The 15,944-nt window shown below is 41.9% G+C and overlaps 2 protein-coding genes across 6 annotated transcripts in view; both read right to left on the reverse strand.

Moving 5' to 3' along the window:
- KHDRBS2 (KH RNA binding domain containing, signal transduction associated 2) overlaps nucleotides 1-15,944 on the reverse strand; it is a 445,746-nt gene that overhangs the window by 387,113 nt on the left and 42,689 nt on the right. The gene's annotated exons all lie outside the window — the stretch shown is intronic.
- Nucleotides 4,323-7,648, reverse strand: LOC141941203 (uncharacterized). Its single transcript, XM_074863519.1, has 3 exons — nucleotides 6,387-7,648; nucleotides 6,117-6,348; nucleotides 4,323-4,940 (listed from the first exon to the last, which is right to left on the reverse strand). The coding sequence occupies exons 1-3, from the start codon at nucleotides 7,646-7,648 to the stop codon at nucleotides 4,323-4,325; spliced, it is 2,112 nt and encodes a 703-aa protein (XP_074719620.1).

Consider the following 15,944-nt stretch of genomic DNA (forward strand, 5'->3'; position numbering starts at 1 on the left):
AAGACAGACTTCACTGGAGAAGAAAAAGAACACCAATTTAATTTGAACACCATCACCATTTAATTTACGAATCAAACAAAGTAGGACAGTGAGAAATACAACCACATCTTAAAACCACTTTCCCCCCACCCCTCCTTCTTCCCAGCCTCAGCTTTGCTCCTGATTTCTCTACCCCCTTCCCTCCAGTGGTGCAGGGGTCAGGGGATGGGGGTTGCAGTCAACTGATCACCCATTGTCTCTGCTGTTTCTTCCTCCTCAGAGGGAGGACTCCTCACACTCTTCCCCTGCTCCAGCATGGGGTCCCTCTCATGGCAGACAGTCTTCCATGAACTTCTCCCATGTGAGTCCTTCCCATGGGCTACAGCTCTTCATGAACTGCTCCCCCATGGGTCCTTGCTGTGGGTTGCAGTCCTCCCAGCAGCAGACTGCTCCAGCGTGGGGAGTCCCAGCCTTCTTTGGGCACATCCACCTGCTCCAGCGTGGGGTCATCCATGGGATGCAGGTGGGCATCTGCTCCACTGGGCTGCGGGGGCAGAGCCTGCTCCCTTACCACACGCTGCAAGGAAATCTCTGCTCAGGCGCACCTATCCCCCTCCTCCTCCTTTCTTCAACTGATTTTGGTGTGTGCATAGGTGTCTTCCTCACTCCTCCTCCTCCTCCTCTCAGGTTCCCCTTCTTAAATATGTTATCGCAGAGGTGCAGCCACCATCACTAATTGGCTCCACTTTGGCCAGAGGTGGGTCCAACTTGGAGCCAAGGGAGCTCTGAGAAGCTTCTCACAGGGGCCACCACTGTAGCACCTTCCTGTCCCGATCCAGTATCGGGAGGGTTCTTAAACGATCCCAAGAGCAAGATTGAGACACAAAAGAGGTCAGATGCCATACAACCTTGTAAACTTTATTTCCCGTAACAACTGATAACAGCGATAGGACAGAGAGAAGAAAGAAAAAGTCAGAATACCTAAGCAAGCAAACGATAGAGATGCAGCAATTACCAACACCATGAATCCAGCGATGTCCCGTTGGCTCGGTCTCGGTGCAGGTGATGGGGTCTTTGCTCCAAGCTCCACCAAAGTCCCAGCTCCAACTGATAAGATCAAGGTCAAGAAGATCAAGATCATCAAGATTAGGATTTCCAAGAGAGGAGGACACAGTCCTTTTATTGATCCAGTCCCCACCATTTCTCCGAAGAGTCCGCCCATTTCCACGGAGCTCACTGTAATACGTGCCGCCCCATGTTCCTCCATGTGCGCATGCCCAGGTGTTCACGGTAGTTGTGCTATCGGGGGATCAACCTGCGGCGTCTTCAGCCTCTGCACATCTTCCTCACCCTGATTTCCTCTCCACTCAGCTCATGCGCAAGTGCATCTTGGTAGACACTGCCACGGATGTTGTTGCTCCAGCTTCGGGCTGATATCGTGGTTTCTTTGGGGACAATTCATCTCCTTCAGAGCATACTCCTCCACGGCGACAGGATGTTGAAGCCAGGAAGTAGTAGTGGTGTAGCAGCATTGTTGAGACAAACACAGTCCAACACAGTCCCTTACACCACCCCATGGCTCGACATTGCTGTCTTCGTGGTGGCGCGAAAGATAAAGGTGCAAAGAGAGAGAGAGAGAAAGGCCAGAAATAGCATGCAACACAATAACAAACAATATTTTCGGCAAATTTTTAGTCAATAAACATGTTATTAACATTATCCTTAACAAATACGAATATATTTATCTAACAAGCATATAACCAAAAACATCTCTAACAAATACGTCATGCTTAAAACTAACTAACTTTATAGAACCAAAACATTTTATAAACCAATTTTAAGGCTGCGATGAATCAGTAGAAAAACATGACAGCAATTTACATGGTTGACATTTACAAGAACAAAAAAGAAGTATTATAATAACAATTAAGATAATGGTTAACAAGGTTAAGGCTACAAAGTGAATTGAAATTAATCCCGGCATATGATCCATTATTCCCGTGGTTTTAACAATGTACCACAAAGTGTTCGCAGCCCTGGCAGTCCACGCGGTCTGCTGCTCTGGTCTGCCGGAGTTGGGGTCAGCGTGCGCAGCGGGAAAATCACTTTCCAAGCCCCCTTATCCTAAAGTGCATGCATCGTCTGGGACTAGAAACTTCTGTCCCAGATTTAAACAAAGGTAAATGAGCAATAACACTGTTCAACAATATTCTAACCAAACATATAAAATGTAACAGTAACAATACCAATACCAATTAACAATTTTTTAACCAAACATACTTAAACAAAATGTGTCTCAGGCTAGGCCGAGGGGTGTGCTCCCTGTCTTTGGGAACAGCGGGGAGAAGGTGGTTGTTTACATGAACAGGTACAACTACAAGACGGTTTACATGGACACTTACAGGATGAACACATACATACCACAATATAGCAAGAGCAAAAATATAGCAAGAGCTAACAAAGCAACTGCCACAAAATTAAGTATCAAAAGGGTGTACATTCTGGTCGATTGTGGAGCTGAAGATGGTGGTCTGACTTGCCTGAGTTGGGGGTCTGTCTATGCAGCAGGAAAATGGATTTCCATGCCCCCGGCCCAGAGCGCATGTGTGGTTTAGGCCTTGGTACATCCATCTCCCCTTCATGGGCCCAGTAGTGACCTTAGCAAAGGGACCTTCCCCTAATTCCAACAGAATGACCTAAAACCACAGATTCGTTTTCCTCCCATTCCTGGTTAACATTTAGAGAGCCGGAGCTTCCTCTGGAACCAAGGGAGAGGAGAACGGTTGCCCAAAACAGTCTCAGTGATGGTACGCAATACATCCTACAAATATTAATAAGGCAATAGACATCAATACTACACAAAAAATCAAAATCCACATAGGGATCCCCCATCGTGACTCAGGATGTCATTCTCCGGGGCGGTTTTACCTGCAAAGAAGAAGAAAGGAAAATCTTCTTGGTTCATTTTGAGAACCGGAAGGGGGTTATAATCAGAAAGATGGAATAATCCACCTTGTATTAATTTTGTGCTCTTTTCCATGAGCACCTTTGGCTTTCCAAGTACAATTGTTCATTGGGGTATCCAATACCAGTGGTACTGCTCCCACTGTGGGGAGTTCGACCAAGACAGGTTGTCCTGGAAAATGAGATGGATTGCTAGGGTGATCAGGGCCATGTAGAGCTGGCATAATTGTAGGAGGTTTTGGACAGAATGCTGTGATCTTTGGGCATCCATTTACTCCCCAGCGACTGTTGACGCTGGTCACTGCATCCCACACTTGCTCAGCCCATCCTGGCTTGTGCGGTTTGAGGAAGCGTTTTAATAGTCCATTTGTTCTTTCCACAATTCCATTTGCTTGTGGGTAATACGGAGTATGAAACACCCACGAAATTCCCTCCTGGGCTGCCCACTCTTGGACCACTTTGACTGTGAAATGTGAGCCATTGTCTGATTGGATTGACTGTGGTTTGGGGAAAATTCCAAACCATTCTTTCAGAGCTTTTATTGTGTTTTCTCCTGTTGCCTTAGCACATGCTTTAGCTTGCACTAGTCCAGATACTATCTCCACACCTACCAGTACATAGTACTTTCCCTCTGACCTTCGAAAGGGACTGATGTAATCAATCTGCCAGGCCTCCCATAGGCCTTTTCCCTCTCTTAAGTGCAGGGGGTCACCCTCTAGAGGGTGTCTGTCCAGACGGATGTGACATTGTTCACAGGAAGATATACAAGTTTTACATTCTTCCCTGGTAACTGGCCACCCTTGGGATTGTGCCTCACAATAGAGGTCCTTAACTCTTTAATGTTTCCATTTTACATGTAGCCATTCTAACAAATGTTCCCAATTTCCTGCTATCTGGGTGCTTTGTAGGGGAGCCAGCCGGGCTAGTTCATCCACTTTGGCATTCCATCAGCTCACCGGGGTATCATCTTGTTGATGAGACGCTACCCATGCTACTGCAAATTTCCCTTGTCTGGGAAGGGTAAGAATATCCTGCCATTTTTCCTTTTGCCATACAGGTATTCTATTGACCTCCCATCCATTTTGTTCCCAGAATGGAAGCCATTCAGTGCAAGCTTTGAATACAGCGTAAGAGTCAGTATAGATATAGACAGAAGAAGCAGATTGAGCCTCGTGTTGGAAAACGCTCCACACAGCAATTAGTACTCCTACTTGTGCGCTACCTCTTCCTTCAGTAATGATCTGTTCCTTGGTGTCTACCTGAAGTGCCACAGCTCGGTATTTCCCAATTTTTCCCTCTCGCTTTGACGAAGTGTCCGTAAACCAGACATTTTGCAATTGTCCAGAAAACAGAGGAGCTACTTGTATGACAGACAAAAGCTAGGGTGTTTCCCTATCCGGGTCTACTTCATCTTGTATATTTAACACTTTCATGGCTCCTTCAGATACAGAAAAAATTTCACAATAGTGTTCTGTTTGTGCATACCATTTTCGCACAGAGGCTCTCTGGGCCACTCCATCAGGGAGTGGAGTTTCTGCCAAAACTGCTTTAAATGGGCCTCTGAAAACTAAAGGTTGTTGCCTGATGGTACATTCGGCTTCTCTCAAAGCTAGACTAACTACAAATAGACCTTTTTCCCAAGTCGTATACCTTTTTTCAGCATCTTTAAAGCTACGAGAATAAAAACCAATGGGCCTAACAGGACCCTCTGGACCCTTTTGCCACAAATGGATGGACAGTCCAGTCTTGGCGAACCCCCATTCAATTTGAACTGGATCTGTTGGGTGAATGGGACCCAGGGCTTGATAGGCAGTCGCTTCAAACACCAACAGCTGTAAAGCCGTGTCATGGACCCGAGTCCATTCCCACTGAGCTCTCTTTCTCAATAAGTCATACAAGGGCCTAGCAATACTTGAAAAGTCAGGAATGTGTTTCTTCCAAAACACAAGCAACCCTAGTGCATGCTGTAAATCTTTCTTTGACTCTGGCATCTTGATCTGATTGAGAGACAAAAGAGTATCCGGTAGGATACACATCATCCCTCCCTTCCACCAGATTCCTAAAAATTTTACATCACTTGAAAGGGTCTGTATTTTCTCAGGTGGAATTGTCAACCCTATACTTTCTAGATGGGTGATTATGTCCTCACGGGTTTCTCTAACTTCTTCTACCTGACTCCCTCCTATGAGCACATCATCTATATATTGATACATCTTCACCTCTGCTTTTATGGGGATTGTTTCCAACTCTTGCGCTAGAGCAGGGTGAGCAAGTGTGGGGGAGTGCTTGTATCGTTGAGGGAGTCATGTAAAGGTGTATTGTCCTTCCCAGGTGAAGGCAAAGTGATCCTGGTCCTCAGGTTGTAAAGGGACCATAAAAAACATATCCTTGACATCAGTTGTTGCCATGATAGGGTGGGATTGTTCCTGAATGGTGGCTATCAATTCAGCAATGTTTGGTACAGCAGCTGTTAGTGGACCTGTGTTGGCATTGAGTCTCCTGTAATCTATTGTCAATCTCCATCTGCCGTTTGGTTTTCGGACTGGCCGTGCTGGAGAGCTGAAGGGGGAGAGAGTGGAAACTACAACCCCTTGTTTTTTCAAATCCTCCAGAACTGGTGTAATTCCCTCTGTTGCTCCTAGAGGCAATGGGTAGGGTTTAACATTTGTCAATTTGGAAGGAGGTAGGGTAGATGTCGTTTGCAATAGAAACACCTCTGTGCCAGATGTTTCGGCCAATTGCCTGATCTGGGGAACACCGAAAGACCATGAGTTTCCCTGGGTGTCACGCCACTGTCTACCCTTCAAAACATCTATACCTAGAAGATTCATCTGAAAAGATCCTATGGTCACCATGGTGTTGACAGGGTTTTCCTCTCCTGGTAACCAAAGTATCACTGGAGTCATAGGTACTGACTGTGTTTTTCCCAAGGCATTTAAGACAATTAGATTTCTAGATAGAATCAAGATTCCACATTGTTCTGCTTCGGTCCACATTAGCATGGCAATTTGTGCCCCAGTATCAAATCAAAAATGTTACCAGTCTTTTCCTTGGTCCTACAGCAACAGTAATCAGTAAATCCCCTTTTGTATTGCAGGTGAGTTGTCTGACAAACATCCATCCTCCGCCTTCCCCCTCACCTTTGGTGGGCAGAGAGTCTAGTTTCCCGCCACCTTCTTTTCCCCAGTTGGCTCCTCCTCAAGGTCTATCAAGGGTGGAGCATTAGGGGTTGGTCTGAAAGCGGCCCTTTGTCCTGACCATTTCTGCACAAGTTGTTCTAATTTTTGAGCTGGGAGTCCATCCATCAAGTCCCAGGGAATGCCTTTCTGAAGCACTAGTTGCCACAGTCCCTGTCGAGTTAGGGGCCTGCCTCTCCCAGAATTCTGACCTCGGGGCGACTCCAAGCTTTGGCCCTTCCTCATCGATGACTGTTGTCCACTAACTCACTCTGCAGCCCATACGACCCTGGTTTTGTTCTTTGGGACGATCCACCAACTGGGCCATATTTTCTCCCAAAATTAATCAATTCCTGGGCTACCTTTCCCCATATCCATACTTTCCTCCCTGGCCGCTGATGGTCAGGGGTCACTATCCCTTCCAGAGCAGCCGTAATTCTTTCTCCATTGGGGGTGTTTTGAATCTTCCCTTGTAATTGAATCCCAATGGGTTTCAGGGAGTCAGGAAGTCCCCATATCAGGGGAGTCATCCTCTCTGGGTCCACAGGCAACATCACTGGGGAGCCCTGGTTGGGCTTGAGCTCCCGATCACACATCATCTGGAGACAGGCCGCCTTCTGCACACTTTCCACTAACTGATCCACCGTACCTGTTATGGCAAGGGGATCTCCTCTCTCCAAGGGGTTCAGTCCTCTGGCCCAACACGCAGCTCTCTGAGTCAATGACCATGGGGCTCGGCAGCCGCCAGTAGTTAGAAGCACACCCGGACCCCAATATCCTTCTGCTTCTTTCTCTAATAACAAAAGTCCATCCCCTCCTGACAAAGACACTCTCCACACATACTCTGTCTCCGATTCCTTTGCAGTCCTTGCAAAATCTTTTCTCAGCTTTGCCAATTCAGTTGCTGTAAATGGGACTTCTTTGGTGATAACCTGAGGACGGTTATCGCTATCATCCTTGTACACATAGTCTGTTTTAACCAGCGGATACATATGGGGGAGGCTTTCTACGGTTTCTTTTGCCTTCTGCAAATCTCCTTGGGGATAAATTTGCCGTATCCCCTTCTCCGAAAGCTTCACTTCTACCTCCGCCAGTGTATCTGCCTCCCTCAAAAGCTGATCCCTCAACTTCTCCTTTAATATTACATTTTGGTTCCTTTCCTCCTCTAGCAATTGTTTGGTTTCTTTCAATTGTTCCTGCAGGGTTTGTATGACCATCTGCAGGGAGTCTATTACAGTATCAGCTTGACAAGACTTCTGCTTTCTCTCTTCCACTGCAGATGCCAGACTCACTCCCAACACTGCACAAGTTATAGCTTCTCCTTTCCCCCTCCTAACCTTAACTTCCTTCTGCAATACTCTTATCCTATCCACCACACTCTGAGGTTGAAACCAGTGGTTTTTCACCCAATCTTGTCCCTGGATTGAGGGGCGAGATCGGTGCGCCTCCAAAAGATCATATAATTTATCTATTCCTTCAACCCATGAGGGCACATCATCACAAGCATCAGCTGCCTTCTGGGTAGCCATTCTTTTTCCTTTTCTTAATGCAAAGGGGTTATTGTCCTGAGAGGGTCACACCTTAATGTCAAGTTTCCCCTTTTCTCTTCCAGGAGGCCACACCGTAATTTACCACAAAGCAACTCAAAGGGGTTATCGTCCTGAGAGGGCCACACCTTGTTACACAAGTTTCCCCTGTTCACTCTCAGGACGTCACACCTTACCCAAACGCAAATGTAATATCACTGTGCACTCTTCCCCCTGGTCACTCTCAGGAGGTCACACCTTAATGTAACACAAAGGGGGTTATTTCATCCTGAGAGGGTTACATTCAACACAGCAAGATAGTGCAGCACTCTCATCTCTAGGGATCCTGTCCGTGATGCCAATTTAAAATGTCCCGATCCAATATCGGGGAGGGTTCTTAAACAATCCCAAGAGTGAGATTAAGACACAAAAGAGGTCAGATGCCGTACAACCTTGTAAACTTTATTTTCCGTAACAACTGATAACAGCGATAGGACAGAGAGAAGAAAGAAAAAGTCAGAATACCTAAGCAAGCAAATGATAGAGATGCAGCAAGATTAATTACCACCACCACAAATCCAGTGATGTCCCGTTGGCTCGGTCTCGGTGCAGGTGATGGGGTCTTTGCTCCAAGCTCCACCAAAGTCCCAGCTCCAACTGATAAGATCAAGGTCAAGAAGATCAAGATCATCAAAATTAAGATTTCCAAGAGAGGAGTACACAGTCCTTTTATTGTGCCAGTCCCCACGATTTCTCCGAAGAATCTGCCCACTTCCACGGAGCTCACTGTAATACGTGCCGCCCCATGTTCCTCCATGTGCCATGCCCAGGTGTTCACGGTAGTTGTGCCGGCAGGGGATCGACCTGCGGCGTCTTCAGCCTCTGCACATCTTCCTCACCCTGACTTCCTCTCCACTCAGCTCATGTGCAAGCGCATCTTGGTAAGCACTGCCACGGATGTTGTTGCTCCAGCTTCGGGCTGATATCGTGGTTTCTTCAGGGACAATTCATCTCCTTCAGAGCATACTCCTCCATGGCAACAGGATATTGAGGTCAGGAAGTGGTAGTGGTGCAGCAGCAATGTTGAGACAAACACAGTCCAACACAGTCCCTTACACTTCCCCATTACCAAAACCCCACAACACAAACCCAACACAATCACACCTACATAATCACACCATCACTAAGAGCTATCCTCCCTATATTTAAGATTATTAGATTCCCTGTATGAGAGACATCCAGGTACCTCAAACTCATATCATAGAATGTCAAAATAAAAATCAACCTTGTATCTTTTCTTGTAACAAGGAGATTTATTGTATTACTAAAACTATACTATTATTAGGACTATTGTATTACTGGAACTATAGACTATACACAGATAATTTTTAATAAATGTAGCTCTATTTTAAACATGTCCTCTGGCAATACTCAGTCTGAAATAATCCAAAAAACAACATAGATCTAGTAGGCACTTTTTTAAACATCTCTCCTCTAATTGAGAATGTTCAAGTCAGCTAGAGCTAGGGCACAGAATGCAATTTCTGTAAAAACTGCAACATATTCAATAAAGTGAAAAAATCAGGTATGTTCTTTCAAAATTGTTCTCACATTTGACCACAAAAATTGCTCCAAATTACTCCCAAATCTACTTAGTGTTCTGTACGTTTATTTTACTTTAAGTTTGCAAAGAATGTTTAATGATAGCTCAATCATATACTACCCATGCTTAACTCATACATAAACATCCCGTCCCATTGTCTTGTTAAAAAAGGATTTCCTTGTGATTCTGTTGACACAAAAAGCCTTTACTACTTAGCTAAAGTAGTAGGGGCCAAACAACTTGCCCAACGTATGTGGGAGTAATAGTCAAAACCCAGGGTACTGCAACCATGGCATGCATGAACTCTTGTACTAGAGCACTGTTGCATTTTGAATGATAAAAGCAGGGTTTAGTCATGAATTTCAAGACAGTAACTGAAATCAAAGTCCAGATAAACAGTACCCTCAACTCAATGAGAAAGTCTATCACAGAAGACCTTTTATCTTTCTACAATGTGACAACTTACAGTTCCTTTCCACACTGTGCACCGACATTGAGAAAAGACAGCAGTCACAATAAAAAATAGACAATGTTACAGTTCTAAAACAGGTTGATTTCTCAACCCTCAACTTTAAAGGATTGTCAAAAGATACCTATCACTAATTGATCGCTCTACTAATTACCTAAAATATGTTAAGCTACATTGCTCTGCGTGGATTACAGGTTTAATGAAAATCCAAAAAATATTTCATATTAAACCCTCCCTGAGGGATTCATATCCTCTTAGCCAGAAGAAAAGCAAGTATTTGTCACTTTTTCAGCACTAATTCCCCAAAATTGCAGCTGGCTGAACAACGGGTTGATTGAAAGAAACAAGATTACTAACATCAACAAAATCTGTTTCCTGTATTAAAAATATTAAATCTCTTGGGGAAGAAAAAAGGGAGAGCTCACCTCTTCATACTGATGAACTGGGACAACTAGGTTCTACATCAGGTAATCAAGAAATGAATGACAAACTGCCTAATCTAAAGTGCATATTTGGTATCCTTCCATCACAGAAATGACTAATTGCCCAAGATTCACTGTGATCACCTTCAGCCTGTCAGGCAGCTTTCTGTGACTAGATTAAGTTTTATAACTGAGCTGTCACAACTTAGGGACAAACAGCACCTTTTAGATTCTTTTTCATAACTGACTCATTATTTCAATTCATGAACTTAATCATGTACACAGCCTCAGCAGACTAAGGCCTATATATCAACCTCTTCAACTAATCAAACTAATAAAAATATTTAAGTAAATTAATGTAATTTTTCCAAATTGCATCCCATAATGAAGAATTACCTTTCAAACACCACCAACAGGAATATTAGTTTGGAAAGCTAATATAATCACTGAGGTTGAGTGAAGGGAATGTTGTAAGGCTTCTGAATGAATGGTAATTGATATATAGATATATATATGTGATGAGATGCACAGTGCAGACGGGTTGATGATGGTGACTGATAATAGTTAAAACTATTGACCTTTTAAAACACAAAGCCTAAAGGGGTAAGATACCTGTGATTAGGGACATATGAAACAAAAGTTGCCCTAATCACAGAGTCATTTACGTTGGAAAAGACCCTTAAGATTATCGAGTCCCACCATTAACCTAGCACTGCCAAGTCCACCAGTAAACCACGTCCCTAAGTGCCACGTCTACACATCTTATAAATACCTCCAGGGATGGTGACTCAACCACTTCCTTGGGCGGCCTCTTCCAGTGCTTGATAATCCTTTTAGTGAAGAAATTTTTTCTAATATCCAATCTAAACGTCCCCCAGCAAAATGTACGTTAATGTATCTTTCTCCCCTCCTGACCCCTGACATCTGAAATGAAGAAAGAGGCCTGAAACTTCATGTTCCCCTTCTTGTTCTCTTCTGTTTCTCCTTCCTGTTGAAGATAACTGCACAATCCTACATTTAGATGCCACAGTCACGTGGAAATATAACAGACTCACAATGCGTTCAGAGCATTACTGGTCAGAATGCAACTTATTTCAACGTGTAAGTTCAGGTGAATCGGGAAGAGGCTGTGTCACAGGGACAAACTCAACGTCTGTGTACATTACGTGGCGCCGCTTATGCTAATTCTAGATTCAGTAACTGATTTAAGGTTCAATATTAGTATAAAGATATATGTGTCTGTAATAACAGCACTGTTTCTCTATGTAGGTCACAAGAGAGTAGCAAAATGAGTAACATCAAGACACTTACAGTTCACTATTTAAGGAGTGATCTTTTTTTCCTAGAAAAACCTACAGTTATTATAATTTCTTTAATTCAACTATTAATTCTTAAGGGCCCGTGACCAAGCCACTAATATTTCTCCCAAAGCAGTAACTCTTACAAAGTAGAAGACAGTTGCTCTCATGTTATGGCTAGCTCAGTTCCTTCCCATTCTTTTCCATAAAACTCTGAAAAATTACCTTTCTTGTAATCGATCTTTACAATGATGAACATTCACAGCGTAATTTGTTCTGAGTAGGATCCCTGCATTTTGTTTGCATTGAAACCAAACTGGCTCTGAGGCATTTCCTCTTGGCACTAATAGGATTTAAGAGATTTAAATAATATAAAGCAGTCTTGTGCAATATATCAAAGTTAAATCTAAGCACTATTTCAGTGTATCAGTGGTATTAAGAAACCTAAAGAAAAATTATAGTATATTTAGAGGTATTTGGAAACACTGAATTACATATATTGAAACACTGGTTAAATGTGTCAACAACAAGCAAAAGGTCTCTGCAGTATGTACAACCCACCTTTTAGGAAACATGAATTAACAGAAGCAGATGCAAAGAACCTTTACCTGAAGAGTCAGTGACTGGCTCAATATTTTAGAAAAACTCATGAATGCTTTCCCTTATGGATTAAATATGAATAAATTTCTTCATCCCCAATAAGTTAATTAACATATGATTATAAAGCAATTTTCACTTATACCGTGATCACTATTAAACATTTGCCAATTACAACTGCATTTTGTTTACTGGAGTGTATTCCATTGGTATTCTCTTTCACACTAACAAATTTTAATAATGACATATACATATCTAAAGACTGTCCTATGTTCATTACTATGGCCTTTTGATGCTATTTGGGAAGTTTACCAAAAGAGCAGCAATGAATGGCTAAGTCAGTCAAGGGCTGAGAAGATTCCCCTGTATTTTGAGATAAAAGCCTGCCCTAAGGTTTGATTTCCATAATTCAATCTCAATGAAAACATTAGTTCTGTTACTCTGTTGACTCTTAGCCCCATAACAACAGAATGGCAGATGAAGTATGGATATTTTCTCATCTCCCCTTTCTACTATTTCTGTGGATTTCAGAGTATATGAAAGTGTCAAAAAAGAGCTCAAAATATAAGCACAATCTTATGAAGACGCTAGGCCTCTTTGTCCAAACAGCAATGAAATCTAATTTAGACTCCTTAACTGTTTTGCCTGCAGAATTTAAAATCTGAATTTAATCTCCATTCTCATTTTTAATTAAAAAAATGAGATCCAGCTATGAATGTCAATAAGGCCTATCCATGGCTACTTTTAATTTTATTGAGAAGCTTAATACTGCTTTATATTAAATCAACGACATAAATACCTGTCCACAGTATCAGAATACCAAATTCACTGTAATCATTCTGTGCTTCTCCACAACCCTTTTTGATATGCATCTTTTTTTGCTTAACCCTTTCCAAACTTCATGGATGTTATGAAGAGGTATCTTCAAATGTTTATGTCCTCTTGTGTTTTCAGTAATTCAGATGAGACTAAGACTTGAACTGCTTTGTATACATACAGCTGGTGTTTTTATGATGACCAACCTACGAAATTTGCTTTCTAAGTTTTGGTGGTAACACACTGAGCATCATGAAAAAACCTGACCAAACTGTCTGCAGTCAGCACTGCTCATGTGTTTGGATACCAGAACATCTGAGTCAACCTTGAGGAGGAACAGAAAAGAGGCATCGCTTAAAAAAACTGATGATGAACACCCTGTGCGAGACTGGCAGTTCAACAGGTTCCCGGGCAGAATTTTTCCTCCTGCTCCATGTTTGGCATACTGCTTCCTCCTAGCCTCCTCTCCGAAGTTCATGTGATCAAAAACTTCTCTCTTTGACCTCTTCCCTCCTCTGTCATGCCAATCCTGGCATCATAATTTCCCACCACCAATCTTCCCTCCTTGGTCTCCCATAAGCACTTCCAAATATTTCTCAAATATACATCATCATCTACACCGTGATTCCACCCTTAAATTCAACTGTTCAATTAACTTGTCATTTTACACAGACTAATCAATATAAAAGTGAGACTAAACTAAAAAATAAGACTTAAACTACGCGTTATGTCACATTATGTTTTGTGATAGATGTCAGGCACAATGCTTTTTTTTTCATAGTCACAGTGGCTCTTATATAAGAGGGGGAAAAAAAAAAAGGTGAACACATTTTGAGGGTGATTTTGAAGATGAACACGTGATTTTGAAACAGGCCAGGAACTAGCTGAAGAAGAGAATGTTAAAGAAGATTTTTCTTGGTTATGATTTGAAGTAGCAGAAATGGTTTAAAAAGAAAGGGCAGCTTTCATCTATTTTTGGCCATATTTATAATGGTAACTAGTAATAAGCATGACAGTTTTGATCTCTTTAAAGACTGCTATAAAACTGAATGTGTTTAAACACAAGGTATTGTTATGCTGAGCATTTCAAGTGTTTCTCTTAGTGCTGCTGATGAAGTATGAGGTTCTTGTCACACTGGGGTCCACCAAAGTTCTCCATGTACTTTTGAGATTGAAGGTCAGAGAAATCACACTAATGTGGCAAAACCCAATCATTTTTAAACCTGCTTATATGGTAAGCATTCTGCTGAATTCTCCTACAACACTAAGTCTCCTCTCTGCTGAAGGTCTAAGCATTATTATTAGCCAACACAGTTACAGATAAGTTACTGGTCAGAACTGAGTAATGACATTTTATTAGCGAGTTTAACAAAGCTGCTGATACCATACAGAGAAAACACTCAGTTGATGCATTTGTTTTGGTGCTGAACCTCATCTTTTTTTTCACAAAACTTCAATGTAGATCATAATTATAAAGCTTCAGTCTAGCACTACAGATAGTCCCATCACTCTTTGACGGCCAATTTCAAAACTTTCAGAGCCTCCAACAATGAAACTTAATAAAAAGGACAGATATTATTATGCAGTTTGAATACATGCATGAATACACTTAGTTCTATGAGCATTTTAAAAAACAAATCTTTCAACACAGAAATTCAAGTTTAATCTATTAGAATACAAAAGCAGTCAAAGTTACATCATTTTGTTCTTATACTTGAATGTTAAAAGGCTTGTGGTTATCCTGAACTTAATTACTTCACAGTGCTATAAATTTGCTTTTTCTGAAACTAACTTTAATAATTAGACTAATTAATAAAATTACTAGCTAACTCATGACCTAAATACACCTTTAATTAGAACTCATCTATAGAATCTTCAACAACAAAAAAGGAGAAGGTATTCTTTTACCCAAAGACTGAATATCCAGGAAGCAAAGACTGAAAAAACAGGGCAACAAGACACTTCAATGCACGATTCATTTCTCAAACTTCATACAAACGGTGTAGGGCAGCTGATTAGTGCCGTAAGGATGGCCACCCTGTCCTGCCAACGCACTCTGTTTATATAAGCCAGTTACTTTGACTGTTTCAATACACCAACTCATCTGTTTACCTCAGATATTGCTTTAAGGTGTAGGATCCCCTTAGTTCTTAGGTTGCCAGCCCTAGGAATAATAAAACATGCCAGCCTGGATAGAGCCAAAAGAGTAATTACTTCTGAAATGATACTGCAAACTGCTATCTTAATTCATTTGAAGCTGTTTATCCTGGGAATTTTATCTTTTCCACTGTTTCCTTTTGCTAGTTTCTCGCTTAATACTTACTGGCTGTCAGGCATGTCAATAGCAAATAGGAATTCAAGTTCAATATGCTACTTGGTAAAAAAGAACAACCCAAACTTCCTCATATTCATATATATTATTAGGATATATAGAAGATAACTTCTGAAACAAATTTTCATATATTATTCAATATTCAAACAAAACTTTTTTTAAAAAATTTTAATACAGATTTTGCAAGATTTTAAAATATTTAAAATAAATTTTACATGAAATAAAGCTTAAAAATCCTGGTAACCACAATTATGAATTCAGTCTCAGACATTAAAATTTAAAAGTAAATTGCACAGTATAAACATTTCTTCTGAGGGCAGAATGATACAATTCTGTGTCCTGGTTTGAACTTGGCCAGCAGCCAAACACCATGCAGTCACTCACTCACCCTCCCCCAGCCTGGGGGATGGGCAAGTGAATTGGAGCAATAAAGGGAGACTTGTAGGTTGAGATAAAACCAGATTAATACATGAAATAAAATAAAACAATAACAGAAAATACAAATGGGTAACGCACAATGTGATTGCTCACCACTGACTGACTGATACCCAGCCCAATCCCAGCTAGTGATCCCAAAAAAACCAGGATCCCCCCAGTCATAATCCTGGAAGCGAGGGAGAACCCTCCTCCTTCCTGGCCACCCCTTCTTTATATACTGAGCATCACATTACATGATATGAAATATTCCATTGGCTAATTTGGGTCCAGTGCTCTGGCTGTGCGCCCTCACAGTTTCTCATACATCTGCGCATGGACAGGACA

Source organism: Strix uralensis, chromosome 3, assembly GCF_047716275.1.
Source record: "Strix uralensis isolate ZFMK-TIS-50842 chromosome 3, bStrUra1, whole genome shotgun sequence".
Lineage (NCBI taxonomy): Eukaryota > Metazoa > Chordata > Aves > Strigiformes > Strigidae > Strix > Strix uralensis.

Excerpts from the sequence above, each read along its gene's own strand:
- LOC141941203 (XM_074863519.1), bottom strand. The coding sequence starts at position 7,648 with ATGGCTACCCAGAAGGCAGCTGATGCTTGTGATGATGTGCCCTCATGG. Across the intron at positions 6,349-6,386 it reads TCGTATGGGCTGCAGAGTGA|CTTGGAGTCGCCCCGAGGTC; the intron begins GTTAGTGGACAA and ends GAAGGGCCAAAG. Across the intron at positions 4,941-6,116 it reads AGCCAACTGGGGAAAAGAAG|ATCAAGATGCCAGAGTCAAA; the intron begins GTGGCGGGAAAC and ends TCTCTCAATCAG.